The 22,071-nt window shown below is 43.1% G+C and overlaps 2 protein-coding genes across 8 annotated transcripts in view; one reads left to right on the forward strand and one right to left on the reverse strand.

The window, feature by feature from the left end:
* PFDN6 (prefoldin subunit 6) overlaps nucleotides 1-7,226 on the reverse strand; it is a 29,129-nt gene extending 21,903 nt beyond the window's left edge. The window contains exons 1-3 of the mRNA XM_068134901.2: nucleotides 7,193-7,226; nucleotides 6,784-6,997; nucleotides 1,802-1,872 (exon numbers count right to left, since the gene is read on the reverse strand). Coding sequence (XP_067991002.1) covers nucleotides 1,802-1,872; nucleotides 6,784-6,853 — 141 coding nt within the window. The 5' untranslated portion in view covers nucleotides 6,854-6,997; nucleotides 7,193-7,226. The remainder of the gene's footprint in view (nucleotides 1-1,801; nucleotides 1,873-6,783; nucleotides 6,998-7,192) is intronic.
* Nucleotides 7,227-7,594: 368 nt separating this feature from the next.
* The window catches only part of SURF1 (SURF1 cytochrome c oxidase assembly factor), a 30,093-nt gene continuing 15,616 nt past the window's right edge, over nucleotides 7,595-22,071 (forward strand). Inside the window, exons 1-5 of one of the 7 annotated variants that reach the window (XM_078767851.1) lie at nucleotides 7,595-7,703; nucleotides 16,044-16,518; nucleotides 17,776-17,943; nucleotides 20,014-20,096; nucleotides 21,860-22,051. In XM_078767851.1, coding sequence (XP_078623977.1) covers nucleotides 17,851-17,943; nucleotides 20,014-20,096; nucleotides 21,860-22,051 — 368 coding nt within the window. In that variant the 5' untranslated portion in view covers nucleotides 7,595-7,703; nucleotides 16,044-16,518; nucleotides 17,776-17,850. Of the gene's footprint in view, nucleotides 7,823-7,852; nucleotides 8,002-16,043; nucleotides 16,519-17,775; nucleotides 17,944-20,013; nucleotides 20,097-21,859; nucleotides 22,052-22,071 lie in introns of those variants that run through there. The other 6 variants (XM_068134898.2, XM_078767850.1, XM_078767852.1 and 3 more) reach the window with 6 other exon arrangements.

Consider the following 22,071-nt stretch of genomic DNA (forward strand, 5'->3'; position numbering starts at 1 on the left):
ATTGTATAGCATGGACCTATACCTATATTGCATATAGGTATAGCATGGACCATGGACGCATAGGAGACATCTCAATGTAGTTTAAGTAGGGAAACTGGAGCTTGAGATTGGTTAGGTGTTAGGTGTTTGGTGTGGGAGGTGAAGCTGTGTTAACTAGATAGGGATTAAGGTTAGTTTTCCCCCAGTACGTGATTGCCTCCTGTGGCTTTTCCCTACGCTTTTTACAACTACAACAAGGTTGGCCGTAAAAACCTCCATTTAAGCAAACAACCGCCGGAACCGCCGACAGTACCCGGACATTGCCGATCGGCAAGTAAGCCACGCCTTCATGACGCTCACGCCAAGCAAAACCGGCAGGCCACGCCCCTGAGTTTGTCATTGGTCGAGCACGACCATTAGGGTGATTCGATGGGGCTTGGCGATTGGCCAGTGTGACGTCAGAGCGAGAAAGTTCTAGGGAAAAAGGACCGTTGAAAGAAGAATCGCTCTCTTGGGGTTTTTGTGCTGGAGGAGGTTCAGCCAGTTGTGTGGGCTGGTGAGGAGAGGTTTGTTTGGAGCTGGTGGAACGTTGGCAATTTCGACAGCGAGGAGGAGGTCTTGGCGGCGGTTTGTGGGGCTCTTGGCGCTTCGGACAGAGTGGGGAGCGAGAGGACTATCTCGGCTGCTTGCTCACACCTGGGCATTTTTGGCGCCCTTTTTGGAGCGTTTCCCGTGCAAGTGGCTACACAGGCTATGACTACCAAGCCCCTAAACGTCATTTTGGACCAAAGCTGAGTGCTGGCCAATTAAAAGGGAAACATTCTATTTCTTTATCTTGCCCCTGTGTGTCGTATTTGTGACTGAGTGGAGACGTCTCAAAGTAGAATTTTAGTCTTTGCTGAAATTTTTATTTCGACACTTTCATTCTTTGATTTCTATTTCTACAGCTTTCTTTCTATTTTCATTAAATCATTATTGTTGCATCTTATTTGTCGTGTTGTGTCTGTTCATTGTGGGTTTCGGATTAAACCTGTGTGCGTCCGTTCAGGTAAGTGCTTGTTTCCTTCAATCCGAGCGCGACGGACCAACATCCAATTTCAGCGACGTGCCTCGGAATTAAGGACCGTTCTGGCTATTTGTCCAAGACTGGTGTTCATCAGCTTACGGACACAACATTGTATTTCCTTTTAGTAAAATATGCAACTGTAATGGTTACTAAATGTAATTACAACTGTAATAAAAACATTGCCTCAAACAGGGAACCATGATTGTCATGGGGCCCGCAAGGCTAACCCCCGCTCTAGCGGGGAAAATGGCCTTAAAACGATCATTCATTCATTCATATTCAATGGTTACTAAATGCGTCCCCCTGTCATGTGACCAGATCCTCAGCTCTGATTGGTGTACGGTTGTGGGGACATATAGAGACAAACGCTGTTCTAGACGGCATGGCCTAACGGGCTACGACGTAAAAATGTTTTGACTCATAAACAACCTCCAGGTTGGGACAATTTGTCTGCCCCATTGGTATGGTCGACCCATGATGCTTGTCCATTCAACATGCATCGACACTTATTCCCTTTCCATGTCACGGGCCGTTCAGAATGACTATGGATCCTTCGATCCAACCCTTCTCCAGTAATTACTACTTGAAAAACAAACTATATCAACAACAAAAAATGGTTTTCAAAACAATGTCTGAGTCATATACACACACAAAACCCAAACTACTCCAAGATGACGTCAGTATCCTTTCAATATCCAGACCAAGACAGGATGGTAGACAGTCGTGATTGCAATGAATCGAAGGACACTTCCTCACTTCTTTCACGATGGTGTTTTCCAACAGCTGCGTCTCCAGCTTTTGCTTCGTCGCCACGGATTTGCTGATATCTGCAAAACACGAGTCCACCTTCACAGCTGTCAAACACAAGGTAAGAATATCCGGGAAAAAAAAATAATCTTACTCTGCGATCTACATATTACCTACACAAAATGGTCCCAAATCCACCAACAAATCACACACATTCCCTATTTCCCTTCTTAACACCATCAATTGCTCGTCTCTCTCATTGTCCTCCTCCTTCTACTAAAAATGGATGAGGTGTGTGTGTGTGTGTGTGTGTGTGTGTGTGTGTGTGTGTGTGTGTGTGTGTGTGTGTCATTACAACATCATTGTAATTGTGAACATTCCACATTCAAAGATCCACATCATAAACACGTCATCACGGGTGATCTCAGAATAGTGAAAGATAAAAGATTACGTGCATTACTTACAAAGGGACCAAATTACAGAGAAAATAAAAGAATAAACTGGAATAAAGCAATGGAACTTACAATGATGGGACTGGGCGAATGGATGAAAGAACAAATTGATAAACATAAAGTACCAAACACACAAATGGCTTTATGGTTGGAGGAGGTCGAGAAACATGTGAAAAGGAGAGTTGTTGATTTGAAAAGAAAAGTTCGAATCAATAATCCAAAGGCAATTTTAAACAACCCAGAGGCATGTGGTTGCTTAAGGGTGCCTTCACATACACGGATTATTCTTACGAGTCCTTACGGATCGCCAACTCGTAGTCAATCGCAAACATCCGTAAATAACGGAAGATGATTTTTGACATGTCAAAAGTTGTTGCGAGTTGTGACGAGTTATCTACGGATACCAGCGAGTTATTTACGGATGCTTGTGATTGACTACGAGTTGGCGATCCGTAAGGACTCGTAAGAATAATCCGTGTATGTGAAGGTTGCATAAGGCAGCTTCAAACACAATATGTTGTTGTTCCAATTGACAAAGCAAATAATAATATCGCATTTGTATGTAAAACATTCTACATTCAAACACTTTTGGAAGAATTGGGCTTAGACACGGGAATTTCAAAGACCTACAAAATAAGTAACGATAACAAAACAGACTTGATACAACACCATACAAATCACTCAACGGTGAGAAGACTGCGAGTTCCGGATAAACACCATAAATTACCATTCATTTACTGGATCCAAAAAATGCACAAACACCCTTGTAAGATGAGGTTCATCATCGCAAGTAGAGAATGTAGTTTGAAACCTTTGTCGGGCAGTATTACAGCGGAAATGAAACGAATCTATAAATGCTTAAAAAACTACCATGAAAAAGTGAAGTTTTATTCTGGTATTAAGAAATTCTGGATCATTGACAATTCCAAACCGGTAATCGACAGTATCCACAAGATTAATAACAAGGGTAAAGCAAAATGTCTTTCAACCTTTGATTTTTCCACATTGTACACAAACATTCCACATGACAAGCTGGTAACCGCATTAGACAGAGCAATAGATAAAGCATTTGCAGGAGGTAATAGAGTATCCATTAATGTATATCAAAACAGAGCACACTGGTCTGTGAAGGATAATCAATATTCATGTAGTTTTTCAAAAAGTAAACTCAAAGAAAGTATTCGATTTCTGCTAAACAACAGTTTCTTTACATTTGGCAACAAGATGCTCCAGCAGACAGTGGGCATACCCATGGGTTCAGATCCCAAGATGCTCCAGCAGACAGTGGGCATACCCATGGGTTCAGATCCGGCCCCTTTCTTTGCAAATTTGTTTCTGCACATGTACGAGTTTGGTTGGGTCCAGAACATGTGCAGGAATAAATTAACAACTGCACGAAGATGCGGAAACATCTTCAGGTTCATTGATGATTTGTTGGCAATTCATGGATTTATATTTGAGCAGCTTCATGATGACATATATCCAAAAGAACTTGAATTAAAAAAGGAAAACCAAACTTCCACTTCAGTTTCCTTTTTAGAATTACAAATTGATATCCATAATAATAAATTTCACACCAAATTATTTGACAAACGAGATGCATTTCCATTCCACATTGTCCGAATGCCTTTCTTAGACAGCAACATTCCCAAAAAGCTATTTTATGGTACGGTTGCAGGTGACATAATTAGGACTGATTCCACATTGTCCGAATGCCTTTCTTAGACAGCAACATTCCCAAAAAGCTATTTTATGGTACGGTTGCAGGTGACATAATTAGGACTGATTCCACATTGTCCGAATGCCTTTCTTAGACAGCAACATTCCCAAAAAGCTATTTTATGGTACGGTTGCAGGTGACATAATTAGGACTGATTCCACATTGTCCGAATGCCTTTCTTAGACAGCAACATTCCCAAAAAGCTATTTTATGGTACGGTTGCAGGTGACATAATTAGGACTGATTCCACATTGTCCGAATGCCTTTCTTAGACAGCAACATTCCCAAAAAGCTATTTTATGGTACGGTTGCAGGTGACATAATTAGGACTGATTCCACATTGTCCGAATGCCTTTCTTAGACAGCAACATTCCCAAAAAGCTATTTTATGGTACGGTTGCAGGTGACATAATTAGGACTGATTCCACATTGTCCGAATGCCTTTCTTAAACAGCAACATTCCCAAAAAGCTATTTTATGGTACGGTTGCAGGTGACATAATTAGGACTGATTCCACATTGTCCGAATGCCTTTCTTAGACAGCAACATTCCCAAAAAGCTATTTTATGGTACGGTTGCAGGTGACATAATTAGGACTGATTCCACATTGTCCGAATGCCTTTCTTAGACAGCAACATTCCCAAAAAGCTATTTTATGGTACGGTTGCAGCTGACATAATTAGGACTGATTCCACATTGTCCGAATGCCTTTCTTAGACAGCAACATTCCCAAAAAGCTATTTTATGGTACGGTTGCAGGTGACATAATTAGGACTGTGAGAGCAACCACACACAGCTGTGAACTGATAAATAAATTACAACAACTAGTCAGACGTATGTTAGCACAGGGGGCTGCAGTTGGTAGATTAAAACAAGTTTTCTGTAAAATCACAAAACGACACCAAATCGAATTAGTGAAATACAATACGAATAGTAAAAATATTATTCATGAGATCTTTATGTAAATACAGTACAATATATTAATTAAATATACTACAAATCAATGTTGCTAAGAATCAGTGGTTGCTAGGATACGGCAGCATGCCAAAAACCGTTATAAATGACAAGTTTGAACATTCTAAGTGTACAATATAATATTATATTACAGTACAATATAATACAAGTACAGTACAATATAATGTTATTCATAAGATCTTTATGTAAATACAGTACAATATAACAATTAAATGTACTACAAATTAATGTTGCTAGGAATCAGTGGTTGCTAGGATACGGCAGCATGCCAAAAACCGTTATAAATGACAGTTTGACCATTCGAAATAGAGCTAGAGAGGTAGGTGGTGTGGTCATGCTGTTTGGTCGATTGATGTGTTGAAGGGTAAGATGTGAATGATTTAATGACATTATCATATTATAGAGTGTGTAAGGAAAGTTATGAATATATGATATTGATAACACATTAAATCCTATTGCAAGTAAAGTTGGGATAAGTGAGGCTGCATTGATGGGTTGACTGACTGCCTGGACGCAACTGAGGTTGTGGATCCACTGATTTACCATCTATTGATGTGGATCCATGATCGAGGTTGTGGATCCGCCGTTTGAGAGGTCCTGGGCTGAAAGGATCGAAACCTCGAGGAAGAACGGTGCCCAGCTGATGATCCATGCAGTCGGGGAACTGGTCAGTTGCTTACGGGTTAAGGTTCTTGCTTTAGGTGGAGAAACTATGTTTGAGGTTTAAAATTTAAATAAAGTTGAATATGGGATGTTGTAAAATTAACATCATTTACAACAATCCTTTAAATTATTTTAGTTTAGGAACAACCGATACTGTACAATTAATTGTGTGTGTGTGTGTGTGTGTGTGTGTGTGTGTGTGTGTGTGTGTGTGTGTGTGTGAGTGATACTTTTTGTGTCTATTAATTACGGACGTCGTTTACTTAATTATGTACTATTGAAATGTACCTTTTAACTGTTTAGACTGCTGAGACCCCTTCGACCCTTTGAAGACCCTCTAAGACCCCAAAGAACCCTAATGACCCAGAGGACCCATAAAACCCTGAAGACCCAAAAGTGCCCAATGGCAATGACCCTAAGTTCCCAAAAGTCCCTGAGGACCGAAAAGTCCCCGATGACCCAAAAGTCCCCGAGGACCCAAAAGACCCAGATGAACCAAAAGTCCCTGAGGACCCAAAATACCCAGATGAACCAAAAGACCCTGATGATCCAAAAGACACAAAAGTCCCCAAGGACCCAAAATACCCCAAAGACCCAAAATACCGCCTCCCCTCGAGTTCGGGCAGGTAGGTATGCTACAAGGGGGTGAAGACCAACAAAAATTTGGTCCAATGGACCCACGGACTCCCTAGTTCCTTAAATCGGCCTGCTATCCTTTATGACGGGCACGTAACATGTCGAGAGTAAAGCCATAGGCCTACATGGGTCATGGGTGTGGTGCAAGGTAGAACGCAGCATCAAGGAGCACGCAACCGATCTCAGAGGATTATACTTTATGGGCTGACTGAATGACTGACCGACTTACTGACAGACTAACTAACTAGCCGATAAACTAACTGACTGACTAATCACTAACTGGCCGAACGACCTACCGACCGACTAACTGACTACCCGGTCTGCAATCATGTGAACCAATTCCTAGATTGCGAGAGTAATTCGAGAACACAGCAGAAACCTTTGGACCTGAACCACAAGCAAAATACCGGACGATGTGAAGCGAGAATCAGCAGGCCGGAATTTCCTCCGGTATGGTATGGTAGTGAGCATGAGTAAGGTAAGGGGAAATATAAACACAAAAACATATAAACGGGGAATTCGAAATAAAAGGTCAACATCCGAACCTTTCTCAACACTCTGCAGCTTATCGATTTCAGCTTTCAATTTAGTCTGCAGTAGCAGTATCTCGGCCATGCTGTTAACCACGACGAGCCGGGAAAGAAGAAGAAGCCAGAACCTGTAAACGAAGTTGTTGTTGCTGCTGTTGGTGTGATTGTTGCTGCTGTTGGTGTGATTGTTGCTGCTGTTGGTGTGATTGTTGCTGGTTTCCACGTCCAACTGGAGAGAGAACATCGCGGGAAGGACAGAAATAGTAAACACAAGTGACATTGAAGAAAATACATTTGTAACATTGAGACAACGAAAATAATTTTTAAGGTAACATGAAGTTGATAAAGGAAATAAAAATCAATGAAATAAATTTTTGTTCAGTCTACAATATTGTAACACATGAAATGTTAAAATCAAATTTACAAGCTGGATTGTAAAAGAGCAGCTAGGAAAACTGAAAAACGTATACACCGCCTATGATCGTCGTTACCAATAGGTAATTAAACAAACGTATAATAAAGAAGCAAAAATACTTTTATCTTAATTGATAAATAAATAATACATTACCGCAAAATAAAAAATGATTAAAATGTATAAACATTGATAGTGACGTCATGTTTTATTTATTTTGTTTTAAATGTTGTTCCTTCCTTGTTTCCGTGTAAGTGCTGCTTATGAAGAAGAAGATTCCCGCACTGATTTTTTTTTCATGTGCTGCGACAGTTTTTGGATAAAATATTCGCCTTTCTTTTATAAAGCTAACATTTTATATTTACTATGGTTATATTAATAAAGAATATCCAATATCACATATCCAACATCAACATATCATCAAATCAAACATCCAACATATAACATCACAAAACTTGGGGGTGTCACTATCTTCATTGTCGAGGAAGTCAAACCGGACTCACCTGGATTTTCTTGAATTGACGTAAATATGGACATTGACGTAAATACTGTATTTATACGCGAGGTTAATGTTGTGCTAATGTTGACGTGTTTTGTACCTTTCCGAACGCCGTGATTCACTGTACTGTACATCAATTCAAGGTGCCGTGTTGTTGTTTTATGATCTCTATCATGCTCAAGAGAATGTGTTGTAATTCACAATGGATGCCGCCAATGGCTCGGGCGTCCCCTCCGAGTCCAAGTCCGAGTCTCGCAGGTCGCTGGTTCGAATCCCGGGCGGCTTTAAAAATGGCGCGTTCGTGCTGCTTCCTTGTTCGGCTGTGAGCATTTTAAATGGACAAAGCCTAACGGTCCTTGTCATGATTTGTGTTTCATGTTGTAGAGACGAGTGTGGACCATGGGGTCCGATTGAATGAAAGAGAATGTTTGTCCAAACGACTCGTACCAGCGCAGGCTTTTTTTCTTTTTTTGTATACAGAATCGAGGCTCGTGAAAGCTAACATTTACCACACAAAAAATCAAACAGACACACAAAACATATAATATGGGCATGGTAGACAAGATGGGGAGAGAAGGGGAAGCACAAACACAATATTTGAGAGCAGGGACATCGGGAGATCTGTGAGAGGGAGGGGGCTTTGGGGGAAGAGGCGTGGAAAGGGGGGGGGGGGGGGGAAGGGGTGGGAGAAGTATAAAACACAAGGCTGACTTCCAGGAAGGAAGTTGGTATTTCAAAAAAGTGAATCTGGGGTGAAATTAGTGGGGGTAGAAAAGATCAATGTTTTGGATGAGCGAAGATAAGAGATGGTGGTGAACAGCTGCTTTAAAGACCTGGAGGGAGGAGTGGGATTGAAGAGAGTGAGGGAGTTTGTTCCAGAGGCGGGAGAAAAGAGGAATGAAGGAGTGAAGGTGTGCAGAGAGTCTTGATTTTGGCAGTTTAACCATAAGAGGGTTGCAGGCAGATCTTGTGCGACCTGTAGGAATATTTGGGGGACAGAGCCCAGAGAGAGCTGGGGGAGCAAGACCGGAGAGGAGTCGGTAGAAGACAGAAAGACCACCAACCTGCCTGCGGTGAGTGAGGGAAAGGCCCTTGGAGTTAGCTTCATCGCGGGAGATTCCAATGATTCTGAATGCTTTGGTTTCAACAGCGTGAAGACGAGCTAGGTGTGAGGCAGGAGCACCGGCCCAGAGGGGAGAGCAGTATTCCATTGAGCTGCGGATGAAAGCCTTGTATGTGGTGAGGAGCTCAGGTGTGCCAAGGAAGGACTTCGCACGACAGAGAATGCCCAGTCGGCGACTGGCTTTGGAGGCCAGCTTGGAAATGTGGTTTTCCCAGGAAAGATCATGGCAGATAGTGAGACCCAAAAGCTTGAGTGACAGAACTTCTTGGAGAGGATTGTTCAGAAAGCAGATGGGAGGGTTGTCCAGTCGGTCTTTTCGGAGAGACATCGTAAGAGTGTGAGATTTGTCAGGATTGAAAGACATGTTCCACTTGTTTGCCCAGTCTGTGATTTTGTCCAGGTCTGCAGAGAGTGAGGAGGCTGCAGACTGCCGATCTGAGGGATGAAGAATGGAGCGACAGAGAGTAGAGTCATCAGCAAAGAGATAGAGAGGATTTTCAAGAGAGTCAGAGAGATCATTGATGAAGACCAGAAAAAGCACAGGGCCCAGAACACTGCCTTGGGGAACTCCAGCCTGAACAGGAAGGGGAGATGAGAGCAACCCATTCAGGGCCACACGTTGACTACGACTAGAGAGGAAGTCCGCAAGCCAAGCGTGGAGATTTCCATAGATACCATAGGAGGAGAATTTGGTGAGCAGAGCGGGGTGCCAGACGGTATCGAAGGCACATGATATGTCAAGGGAGACAGCTCTAATTTCCTGTTTTGGCATTGAGGACCTCCATCCATCGTTGAGACAGCAGAAGCAGTATGTCCAGAGTAGAGTGGCCTTGTCTGAAACCAAATTGATGATCAGAGATCAAGCCATTTGAGAAGAGGAAAGATTTGATATCCGAAGCAATGATGGATTCCATGACATTGCTGATAATTGGGAGAAGGCTGATTGGTCTGTAGTTACTAGGATCTGTTTTTGCACATTTTTTGTGTAAAGCAGTGATGTTGGCTGATTTCCAAGGTGATGGCAGATGACCTTGAGTAAAAGAGAGGGTGAAGAGAACAGAGAGAGGGAGTGAAAGAGCGGCGGAGCAGGATTTTAGGACCCGTGGGCTGATGCCGTCAGGTCCAGTTGCAGAATTAGAGTCGAGGGTTGACAGAAACTTTTCCACCTTGTCAGGAGGAAAGGACACAGAGTCCAGGAACAGCTGGGTTCGACTGGGTATGCTGGGTACAGAGAGGGATGGGTTTGGGACACAAGATTTAGAGGCAAACACAGAGTTGAGGCATTCAGCTTTTTCACGTGCGGAGTCAGCTGTGTAGCCGTTTGAGGTAAGCGAGGGGATGGAGGGGGCACAAACACCCGAAACGGATTTGACCAGACGCCACCAGGATTTGGAAGAGGGAGATAGGTTTGAGAGTGGAGAGATATTGTTTCCTGCCTTTCCTGAGGGTGGACACACACTTGTTTCGGGCTTTGTGAAAGGAAATGAGATTTCCTTCCATTGGATTTGCTTTCCAGGAGGCAAAGGCAAGTTGTTTCTGGGCAACAGCCTCACCACAAGATTCCGTATACCATGGACGGGAGGAAGGGTATGACAACTGAAGGTGAGATGGGATAAATCTGTGCATGAGAGAGAGCAATTTACTTTGGAAGAATTCCCAGGACGAGTTGATGTCAGAGGCAGTAGAGATGGGAGGCCAGTCCAGATGATTGATGGCTGCTTGAAGACCGTGCCAGTTGGCCTGAGTGAAATGCCAGACTCGTCGACGCTGAGGAGGCTCTCTGAGAATGGCCAGAGAGATGTCCACTTTAACAAGCACATGATCAGATGAGCCGATTGGAGCAGAAGAAGAGCAGCAGACATTTTCAGGGAAGTTAGTCATAACCAAGTCTAGAAGAGAAGATGCTCCCTTGCCTGAGATCCGGGTCGGGAAATTGACAGATTGTGTCAGTCCCAGTGAGTCGCAGAGGTCCTTTGCTGAGGTGCCATGGCTGGTGAGAGAGGTACCCACACCCAGCCAACTGGCATGGTGACAATTTAAATCACCACATATGAGGAAGATAGAGTTGGGATGAGTGGATAGAAGTTGGTCCATATTATCAGACAGCGAGATGTAGATGGAGTCATCACTGTTTGGTGGACGGTACAACACACATATGAACAAAAGGTGGGAGCGTAGGGGAAGCCGTAGCCAGAGGTACTCCTGGGGGTGAGGTGGAGAGAGGGTCGTGCAGGGCGAGTGAGAAAGAGAGTTTTTGATAAAGATGAAGGCTTTGATGGGCCTAATGGCCTCCTGTGTTCAAGTTCCTTCCAACGGAAGATTATCATGTCTATATCAAAGGAGGCACAAAGCACCTCTCCCTCCCTTTATATATGGGATCGTTTCTCTGTTTGCAACTTTAACATTGGGGGCTGAAAATACTTCTCTCAGCTTCTACTGGACGAAATCGGCTGCAAATTTCAGAAGTAAATGCTTTGTACGTTGAGGTAATATGTTCCAAATTTCAGATGTAAATACTTTGTACATCAAGGTAAAATGTTCCAAATTTCAGAAGTAAATGCTTTGTACGTTGAGGTAATATGTTCCAAATTTCAGATGTAAATACTTTGTATGTCGAGGTAATATGTTCCAAATTTCAGAAGTAAATACTTTGTACATCAAGGTAAAATGTTCCAAATTTCAGAAGTAAATACTTTGTACATCAAGGTAAAATGTTCCAAATTTCAGAAGTAAATGCTTTGTACGTTGAGGTAATATGTTCCAAATTTCAGATGTAAATACTTTGTACATGAAGGTAAAATGTTCCAAATTTCAGAAGTAAATGCTTTGTACGTTGAGGTAATATGTTCCAAATTTCAGATGTAAATACTTTGTATGTCGAGGTAATATGTTCCAAATTTCAGAAGTAAACACTTTGTACGTTGAGGTGATATGTTCCAAATTTCAGAAGTAAATACTTTGTATGTCGAGGTAATATGTTCCAAATTTCAGAAGTAAATACTTTGTACATCAAGGTAAAATGTTCCAAATTTCAGAAGTAAATGCTTTGTACGTTGAGGTAATATGTTCCAAATTTCAGATGTAAATACTTTGTATGTCGAGGTAATATGTTCCAAATTTCAGAAGTAAACACTTTGTACGTTGAGGTGATATGTTCCAAATTTCAGAAGTAAATACTTTGTACATCAAGGTAAAATGTTCCAAATTTCAGAAGTAAATGCTTTGTACGTTGAGGTAATATGTTCCAAATTTCAGATGTAAATACTTTGTATGTCGAGGTAATATGTTCCAAATTTCAGAAGTAAACACTTTGTACGTTGAGGTGATATGTTCCAAATTTCAGCAATGTCTGTTTCCACATTCTTGAGTTTTATTTAGAAAACCCTTTCAATCACATTGGTGTCTGTCCGCCCGTCCATCTGTCCGTCTGTCCTTCCGTCCGTCCGTCTAAAATGTGTTGGCGCTCATATCTCAAGGACTATGCATTGAAACTAGCTGAAACTTGGAATATACATCGGCCAATAGATCAAGTTGATGGCTTTCAAAACAAATTCCACCTAATTGCTATAGTTTTTGCTTTAAAATTAAATATATAAATATATATACATAAATATATAAAAATATATACACACTTTATAATTCTTCAAAATATTATTAGACAAATCTAATGTGCTGGCTTCATGGCCTAATGGATAAGGCATCAGACTCAAAATCTGTGGATTGTGGGTTCAAATCCCATCTGGGTTGAATAATTTTTTTCTTATACTTTTTGAAATATTTATATCATCTTGAATAAAGTCTTGTGCAATGAACAAATGCATTTTGTTCATATTTAAAATGTATCTTGGGAAAAATGCCAGGGGCATAGAAAAGCGTCTTTAAGCGTCTTTGGGCTTCCTGAAAAGCGCTATATAAAATAAATGCATTATTATTATTATTATTATATGGGATGTGCCATGTGGCAAACTATGGAAAAGAAGGGACATTCTTGGGAAAAATGCCAAGGGCATAGAAAAGGCCTCTTTATATGGGATGTGCCATGTGGCAAACTATGGAAAAGAAGGGACATTATTGGGTAAAATGCCAAGGGCATAGAAAAGGCCTCTTTATATGGGATGTGCCACGTGGCAAACTATGGAAAAGAAGGGACATTATTGGGTAAAATGCCAGGGGCATAGAAAAGGCCCCTTTATATGGGATGTGCCATGTGGCAAACTATGGAAAAGAAGGGACATTGTTGGGAAAAATGCCAGGGGCATAGAAAAGGCCCCTTTATATGGGATGTGCCATGTGGCAAACTACAGAAAAGAATGGACATTCCATAGCTTCTAGAAATTGCCAAACAATACAAAATAAGGGCATTCAAAAAAATTCTCGTGTCCATGCTGGACTACCCTTGTGTTCTGAGGGGGAACCAAGTAATGCTCTAGAAAAGGTCATCTTGAGGGGTGCTCTACATCTGGCAAATAAAATACATTTACTTCTTCATGCAGGTGTATGAATCAAAACTGGCACCCCTCCTGGTAAGGTGCAGCAGTAGCTGTATGGGGCACCTTACTGGCGGTTCCCCACTCACCTTATGGAGTCGCATAATGGCTGATGTACATATATATATATATATATATATATATATATATATATCATTCTAACCACTCACTGTTGTTATTATTAATGTATGGTGCTATTAATGTATTATTAATTCTTTATTTCACTATTAATATGACAGAACCTTTGTTTTTGATTCGAAACGTAATATATCCTTTTAAATCAGAAAATAAAAAGAAATGGCAATGACAAAATTGTTGACACCCTCGACATTATATTTGGTAGCACTGCCTTTGGACAAAATAACTGCAGTCAAGCGCTTCCTATATAGTGTAGCAGCATAGCAAACCTGTTGTGCATTTTGTGATACAAGCACCAAATTTGGCACAAATGTACATTAATATGTTGCGAACATTTTCAGATATTGGGCCACTTGAAATTCCGTAATTTTTTTTTTCAAATTTTTTCAAATTTCGTAATTTCAAATTTTTCGGGTGACACCGTCACAATTTCGGTCTTCGAGGCCGGCCAATATAGTGGGGCGGCTTAGCCCAAATATTCAAAAGAATTGTGCATTTTGTGATACAAGCACCAAATTTGGCACAAATGTACATTAATATGTTGCGAACATTGTGTGGTCAGCAATGAAGACGAGAGTCTGAATTACATGTATGCAAAAGACCTTGTGAACCAGTGAAGCAAATACACGGGTAAGCATGAATTAAATCTAGGGCATGATATAATTTCCATGATGTTTACCTCTACACTCAATGGTGGAAGGAGGTAATGTTTTGATCCCAGCTTGTCTGTATGTCTGTTTGTCTGTTAGTCCACAAAATTCCAGACAAAGCTTGTAGTAGTGGTAGTTGTAGTGGTAGTGGTGATAACAGAAATTGTTATATAGAACTGAACTTATATTATTATTATATGCAGAAAATAACTTCATTTCTATATGCCCTGCAGTGGACAGGTTAATTGGCTTATGCACTGAAGGGGTCACCCTGGTGTGCACTGCTGTGTTCTGCCTCACTGAGTTGTTCAGGTATGATGTACTCAGCACAAGCTTCCGGTCGGCCCGGAGGTGGGGGTGCGGGGCCTGTCACGGAACGTCAAAACAAACGGCCTGCCGGGCCGCCCAAAAGTCGGGCGTGAGGGGCGCGTCCACTAATGGAACGCCTCTCGCTTCCCAGATCGAGGGCCACGTGGTCAGGAGAACCTCGTCCCTTCCGGTCACACTTTGCCTATCGGCCGGCCTCGAAGACCGAAATTGTGACGGTGTCACCCGAAAAATTTAAAATTACGAAATTTGAAAAAATTTGAAAAAAAAAATTACGGAATTTCAAGTGGCCCAATATCTGAAAATGTTCGCAACATATTAATGTACATTTGTGCCAAATTTGGTGCTTGTTTCACAAAATGCACAATTCTTTTGAATATTTGGGCTAAGCCGCCCCACTAATAGCCATGGATGAGCTTCTTACACCTCTCTACTGGAAGTTTGTCACACTTTTCTAGTGCAATCTGCTCCAATTCTCCCAGATTTGAAGGGTGCCTCCTCCCAACTGCTGTTTACAGATCTCCCCACAGGTGTTCAATGGGATTTGGATCTGGACCCTTTGCTGGCCACATCAGCACAGTCCAGCGTTTTGTCTTGAACCATTCCTGGTACTTTTTGAAGTGTGTTTGGGGTCATTGTCCTCCTGGGTCTCTTACCATAGAACTCCCTTTCATTGAGTTGTTGACGGATCGTGCGAGTTGAAACTATCGTACCTTGTGTCTGAAGGTCAGCTTGAATATGTTTGGCAGTTGATCGAGGTGCTTTCTCCACCAATCGAACAATCCTTCACTGCGATCTTCAATCAAGTTTTCTCTTGCGGCCACGTCCAGGGAGGTTGGCTGCAGTGCCATGGGCCTTAAACTTCCTAATAACATTGCGTACGGTGGACACAGCAACATCAAGGTCTCTGGAGATGGAGATGTAGCCTTGAGATCCATGTCCATGCTTGGCTACAATCTTGTGTCTGACCTCCTGAGACAATTCTCTGGTTTTCTTTCTTTTCTCCATGCTCATCGAGGTCCACACAGGGACACAAAACAGCAGAATGTCTCCTTTTCTCTATTCAAACTGGTTGAATGAGTGATTTTTACATTGCAGGCACCTGCATCTCACCACAGGTGAGTTCAATTCCAAAGGAAAGGAGAATCACCTGCTTGAAATCTTATTATTTCTAACAACCTCTCAAAGGTGCCAATAATATTGTGCGGGCCATTTTAGGATTTCTGTGTGGAATAAGATAAGATTTAGTAATTTTTCACCTTTTTCTGTTTTGTTCCACTGTAAAGCAAAGAAATACATTTGTGGAAACCAAAATATTTTAAAATTTAAACAATTTTCTGGAAGAAATGGTGCATTATTTGAAAAAAGTGCAAGGGTGCCAATATTTTTGGCCACGAGTATACAAGCATTCCAGAAGCGTGTGTGTGTGTGTGTGTGTGTGTGTGTGTGTGTGTGTGTGTGTGTGTGTGTGTGTGTGTGTGTGTGTGTGTGTGTGTGTGTGTGTGTGTGTGTGTGTGTGTGTGATGTTTTATTCAAGCATTCCAGAAGCTCTATAATTTCTCAGAATGTTTGTGATTGGGAGTTTTTGAAGGAGAATGAGTTAAATGTTTTAAAGCTTATTTGAGTGTTGTGGCGACAGGTGCCTCCTTCTCTTTGATCCCACTTTCCGAGAAACGACCTTTCCTGGCGCGACAATCCCAAGAGCGGACCTTCAGGAGAGCAAGATGACGATGACGGCGTTCCTCCGTCTGGCCGTCAGAGGGCGCACATCGGTTAGTCCATACCCTGCATTGGGGGCATCAAATTGATTTTTCATGACGTTGTCCTCGTGGATATGAATGTAAATGTTACAGAGTTATTAGTCTTGTCGGTGAGAACAACGTGAAAGATTGCATTTGGAGATGTAGGTGTACCAACGTCATGGCGACCAAGCCTGTCGTTGTGTCAAAGTTTAAACTTTTGTTCTTGTGGGATCATCGATCACGTGCCACACCGGCCATTGCCGCACGGATCCCACGCGTGCTTCGCTCGAGCAAATCTGCAGAGGGGTCCAAGCAATTCCACATCAGGAAGTCTGAAGCCCCGTCGCACTTTGTGAGGCCCGATCCTCCCTGGTACGTTGATCTCACCACAGCGCTGTTTAATCGTTTTTCGTTTCATTATGACCCGAGTACATCGGTGTCGGTGCCCTGTACTCGCAGCCTCTCCACAGTGGGTTGCATGACAAACGACGTCACTGAAAGACATGACGGGGTAATGTTCTACAGTCTAAACATGCCTGAAGTCTCCTATTTCTGACAAAAGCGTGAAGCCACAGAAAAAGGCAAATTGAATGGGTGTTCGGCATGGCCTCCTCTTTAGTGAACCTTTTGTGAGAATAACTCACGTACACTCACGTGTATCTTTGGTATATGTAATCCTCATGCGTAGCTTAGACTTTCTCACATTCTCGGGCATGGTAAACAGGTACAGATACCTGTAATAACCATGCAAGTGCTGTTAATAGAGTACAACAACAACAACAACAACGTGCATTTAAAGGCCATTTTCCCTGCTAGAGCGGGGGTTAGCCTTGCGGTCCCCATGACAACGTTCCCCATTTTGCCCTATTTTCTGCATCTCCCCTCGTTAACCCCCTTGCCCGCATTTCTTCTTCCACCATCTTTAGCCAAGTCTTTCTCGGTCTTCCCCGTCCTCTACTTCCTTCTACATTCATTTCCATTCAAATTATTCCAAACAGGAAACTTAGTATTTTTGAGGACGTCATAAAGGTCAAACAACAGGCATGAACATCGAATGTAACATGTTGAATAACATAGTGCAAAAGACTATGAATCAACGGCTTTAAACTTTCAAAAGCAACATAACCTTTAAAATCCTTTATATACCTGAGCACTCGAGAACACAAATCGCCTTTTTTGCATTTTCAAAACCCTTCCGTTTAGCAACACCTGGACAGACTATTACCGCATTTTATGTCATTTGTCGCTCATAGACCGTGCCCATGTCCTTGTTTCTCAAGACCGCGTGGCGCAAGGTGCTCTATGAACTGCCTTTTTAATCGTGATCAAATACTGAGAATGGTCATGGACGATTTGATGCATTTTCGGCACCGTGAGCAGCACGATGTTGGCAGTGAGCTGTTAATAGGGTAAAGGAACCATAAACGATTACCAATCCAACCAGTTTTTGGAAAGAGAATTGTTGAAAATATATTTGTGCAATCACAGTTACCAATTATGGCATGGTCATTACAGCATGACGTATGGCACTGTGAGGCCTGGAGGAAAAAAACATTGGAAAGATTTTCAGTGATCCACGGCGGAGGTGGCATGACAACCTGGATGTGTCTGTTTCCACCGGTTACACAGGTGTGTGGCTCCAGTTTGGTGGACGCGAGGTCCAGAACGAGTCGGGTAATCACCTGGACAAGAAGAGCAAGCAAGATGGCCACAGAGAGAACCGGCGAGCAGGACCCTGTGATGAAGTGGCTACTTTTAGCTGTACCTGTGTCAGCGTTTGGACTTGGCACTTGGCAGGTAGCAATGACATGACTTTCACCAAATTAACTTTGCCAGCCACCTTCTCTAGGCTGGAGCCATCTTTCAGTAAAGGACGATACGGCTAGTTAACAGTTTCCCAAATGTTTATCGGGCTCTGCTCGCCAAGTTAACCCATCATCGATGTTATCAGCTCGAATATACGGCTGGTTAATAGTTTCCCAAATGTTTATCGGGCTCTGCTCGCCAAGTTAACCCATCATCGATGTTATCAGCTGGAATATACGGCTAGTTAATAGTTTCCCAAATGTTTATCGGGCTCTGCTCGCCAAGTTAACCCATCATCGATGTTATCAGCTCGAATATACGGCTGGTTAATAGTTTCCCAAATGTTTATCGGGCTCTGCTCGCCAAGTTAACCCATCATCGATGTTATCAGCTAAAATATACGGCTAGTTAATAGTTTCCCAAATGTTTATCGGGCTCCGCTCGCCAAGTTAACCCATCATCGATGTTATTAGCTCGAATATACGGCTAGTTAACAGTTTCCCAAATGTTTATCGGGCTCTCCTTGCAAAGTTAACCCATCATCGATGTTATCAGCTCGAATATACGGCTGGTTAATAGTTTCCCAAATGTTTATCAGGCTCTGCTCGCCAAGTTAACCCATCATCGATGTTATCAGCTAAAATATACGGCTAGTTAACAGTTTACCAAATGTTTATCGGGCTCTGCTCGCCAAGTTAACCCATCATCGATGTTATCAGCTAAAATATACGGCTAGTTAACAGTTTCCCAAATGTTTATCGGGCTCTGCTCGCCAAGTTAACCCATCATCGATGTTATCAGCTAAAATATACGGCTAGTTAATAGTTTCCCAAATGTTTATCGGGCTCTGCTCGCCAAGTTAACCCATCATCGATGTTATCAGCTCGAATATACGGCTGGTTAATAGTTTCCCAAATGTTTATCGGGCTCTGCTCGCCAAGTTAACCCATCATCGATGTTATCAGCTAAAATATACGGCGAATTAACAGTTTCCCAAATGTTTATCGGGCTCTGCTCGCCAAGTTAACCCATCATCGATGTTATCAGCTAAAATATACGGCTAGTTAATAGTTTCCCAAATGTTTATCGGGCTCTGCTCGCCAAGTTAACCCATCATCGATGTTATCAGCGAGAATATACGGCTGGTTAATAGTTTCCCAAATGTTTATCGGGCTCTGCGCTCCAAGTTAACCCATCATCGATGTTATCAGCTAAAATATACGGCTAGTTAATAGTTTCCCAAATGTTTATCGGGCTCTGCTCGCCAAGTTAACCCATCATCGATGTTATCAGCTCGAATATACGGCTGGTTAATAGTTTCCCAAATGTTTATCGGGCTCTGCTCGCCAAGTTAACCCATCATCGATGTTATCAGCTAAAATATACGGCGAGTTAACAGTTTCCCAAATGTTTATCGGGCTCTGCTCGCCAAGTTAACCCATCATCGATGTTATCAGCTAAAATATACGCCTAGTTAACAGTTTCCCAAATGTTTATCGGGCTCTGCTCGCTAAGTTAACCCATCATCGATGTTATCAGCTAAAAGATACGGCTAGTTAAGAGTTTCCCAAATGTTTATCGGGCTCTGCTCGCCAAGTTAACCCATCATCGATGTTATCAGCTCGAATATACGGCTGGTTAATAGTTTCCCAAATGTTTATCGGGCTCTGCTCGCCAAGTTAACCCATCATCGATGTTATCAGCTAAAATATACGGCGAGTTAACAGTTTCCCAAATGTTTATCGGGCTCTGCTCGCCAAGTTAACCCATCATCGATGTTATCAGCTAAAATATACGCCTAGTTAACAATTTCCCAAATGTTTATCGGGCTCTGCTCGCTAAGTTAACCCATCATCGATGTTATCAGCTAAAATATACGGCTAGTTAATAGTTTCCCAAATGTTTATCGGGCTCTGCTCGCCAAGTTAACCCATCATCGATGTTATCAGCGAGAATATACGGCTGGTTAATAGTTTCCCAAATGTTTATCGGGCTCTGCGCTCCAAGTTAACCCATCATCGATGTTATCAGCTAAAATATACGGCTGTAAATCTGTTTCAGGTGAAAAGACTGCTTTGGAAGCAGGACCTCATTGCGAATCTGGAACACCGTACGCGTGCTCCACCTGTCGACCTCCCACCTGAGTACGTTTCCCCCCACGCCACGTGTGTGTTTGCCCATTTTCAACCTGTTATAATGGAAAACGGACGCTGGGCCAAAACAATCTGTTTTGATAACTGGGACGGAGTCCGTTCAGGTAATTAACCATTTTATGACTTTATGGATCCTTGGCTAAACAGTTGGTGTTTTAGTATCCAAAGCTTGCGCGTATCGTTTGCAGGACAAGGACGTTAGGTGCCATGCACTTTTGTGATGCTCGTTTACATTGCTTGATACACATGTGTTGCTCTTTAACATGAACTAGCAGGACATGCGTTGGTGACTGTGCATGACATGAATGCATGGACCCCACCCAGTATGGACCCCACCCAGCATGGACTCCACCCAACATGGACCCTACCCAATATGGACCCCACCCAGCATGGTCCCCACCCAACATGGACCCCACCCAATATGGATCCCAGCATGGACCCCACCCAATATGAACCCCACCCAATATAGACCCCACCCAATATAGACCCCACCCAATATAGACCCCACCCAGCATGGTCCCCACCCAGCATGGTCCCCACCGAACATGGACCTCACCCAATATGGATCCCAGCATGGTCCCCACCCAGCATGGACCCCACCCAATATGGACCCCACCCAGTATGGACCCCACCCAGTATGGACCCCACCCAGCATGGTCCCCACCCAGCATTGACCCCACCCAGCATGGACCCCACCCAATATGGATCCCAGCATGGACCCCACCCAATATGGACCCCACACAATATGGACCCCACCAAGTATGGACCCCACCCAGCATGGTCCCCACCCAGCATGGACCCCACCCAATATGGACCCCAACATGGACCCCACCCAGTATGGACCCCACCCAGTATGGACCCCACCCAATATGGACCCCACCCAGTATGGACCCCACCCAATATGGACCCCACCCAGTATGGACCCCAACATGGTCCCCACCCAGCATGGACCCCACCCAATATGGACCCCACACAATATGGACCCCACCCAGTATGGACCCCACCCAGTATGGACCCCACCCAGCATGGTCCCCACCCAGCATGGACCCCACCCAGCATGGACCCCACCCAATATGGATCCCAGCATGGACCCCACCCAATATGGACCCCACACAATATGGACCCCACCCAGTATGGACCCCACCCAGCATGGTCCCCACCCAGCATGGACCCCACCCAATATGGACCCCAACATGGACCCCACCCAGTATGGACCCCACCCAATATGGACCCCAACATGGACCCCACCCAGTATGGACCCCACCCAATATGGACCCCACCCAGGATGGACCCCATCCAATATGGACCCCAACATGGACCCCACCCAATATGGACCCCAGCATGGACCCCAGTACTATAAAATGGTTCAATATTGTTCACATGACTGAGAATCGGCCTGTTTGGTGTTCCCATCTGAGTACATCATTTATGATGCTTGGATCACACATTTCATTCCCACCGTATACTCTGATTATTCTGTTGTTTCCTAATGTCCTCGTGATTCTTGTGAAATCCACAATGACAAACATAAGATGTGTACACACATACACAGATTTCAACGCTGTAAGTAAAACAAACACATGTTGAAATCTCACCTGTTATATTCATTATTTAATTAATGCAGGTTTCAACGTGTGACAAGTAAAAAGGTAACTGCGAGCACTAGTTATTTTACCTGTGTGTGAATTCCAAGATGTGCATCATTTATTTATTTATTTCTCTTCTTGCACTCCTTGTTCCTGATGTATCCGCAGCCCACTCGAGATGCCCTCGTTAGAGTACCGCCGCATGCGAGTGCGGGGAACATTTGATCATGGAAACGAGATGATTATCCTGCCTCGTTCGAGGCTGGATAAAGGTCAGGCAGAAAGTAGAAGGGGGGTTGTGGGAAGAACCTCGCAGCATGGTGCTCAGGTGGTGACACCTTTTGTTTGCTCCGACTTGGGGTGAGAGGTTGGAGAAGGGG

Source organism: Myxine glutinosa, chromosome 13 (genome assembly GCF_964187855.1).
Source record: "Myxine glutinosa chromosome 13, kmMyxGlut1.1, whole genome shotgun sequence".
In the NCBI taxonomy this organism is placed as follows: domain Eukaryota; kingdom Metazoa; phylum Chordata; class Myxini; order Myxiniformes; family Myxinidae; genus Myxine; species Myxine glutinosa.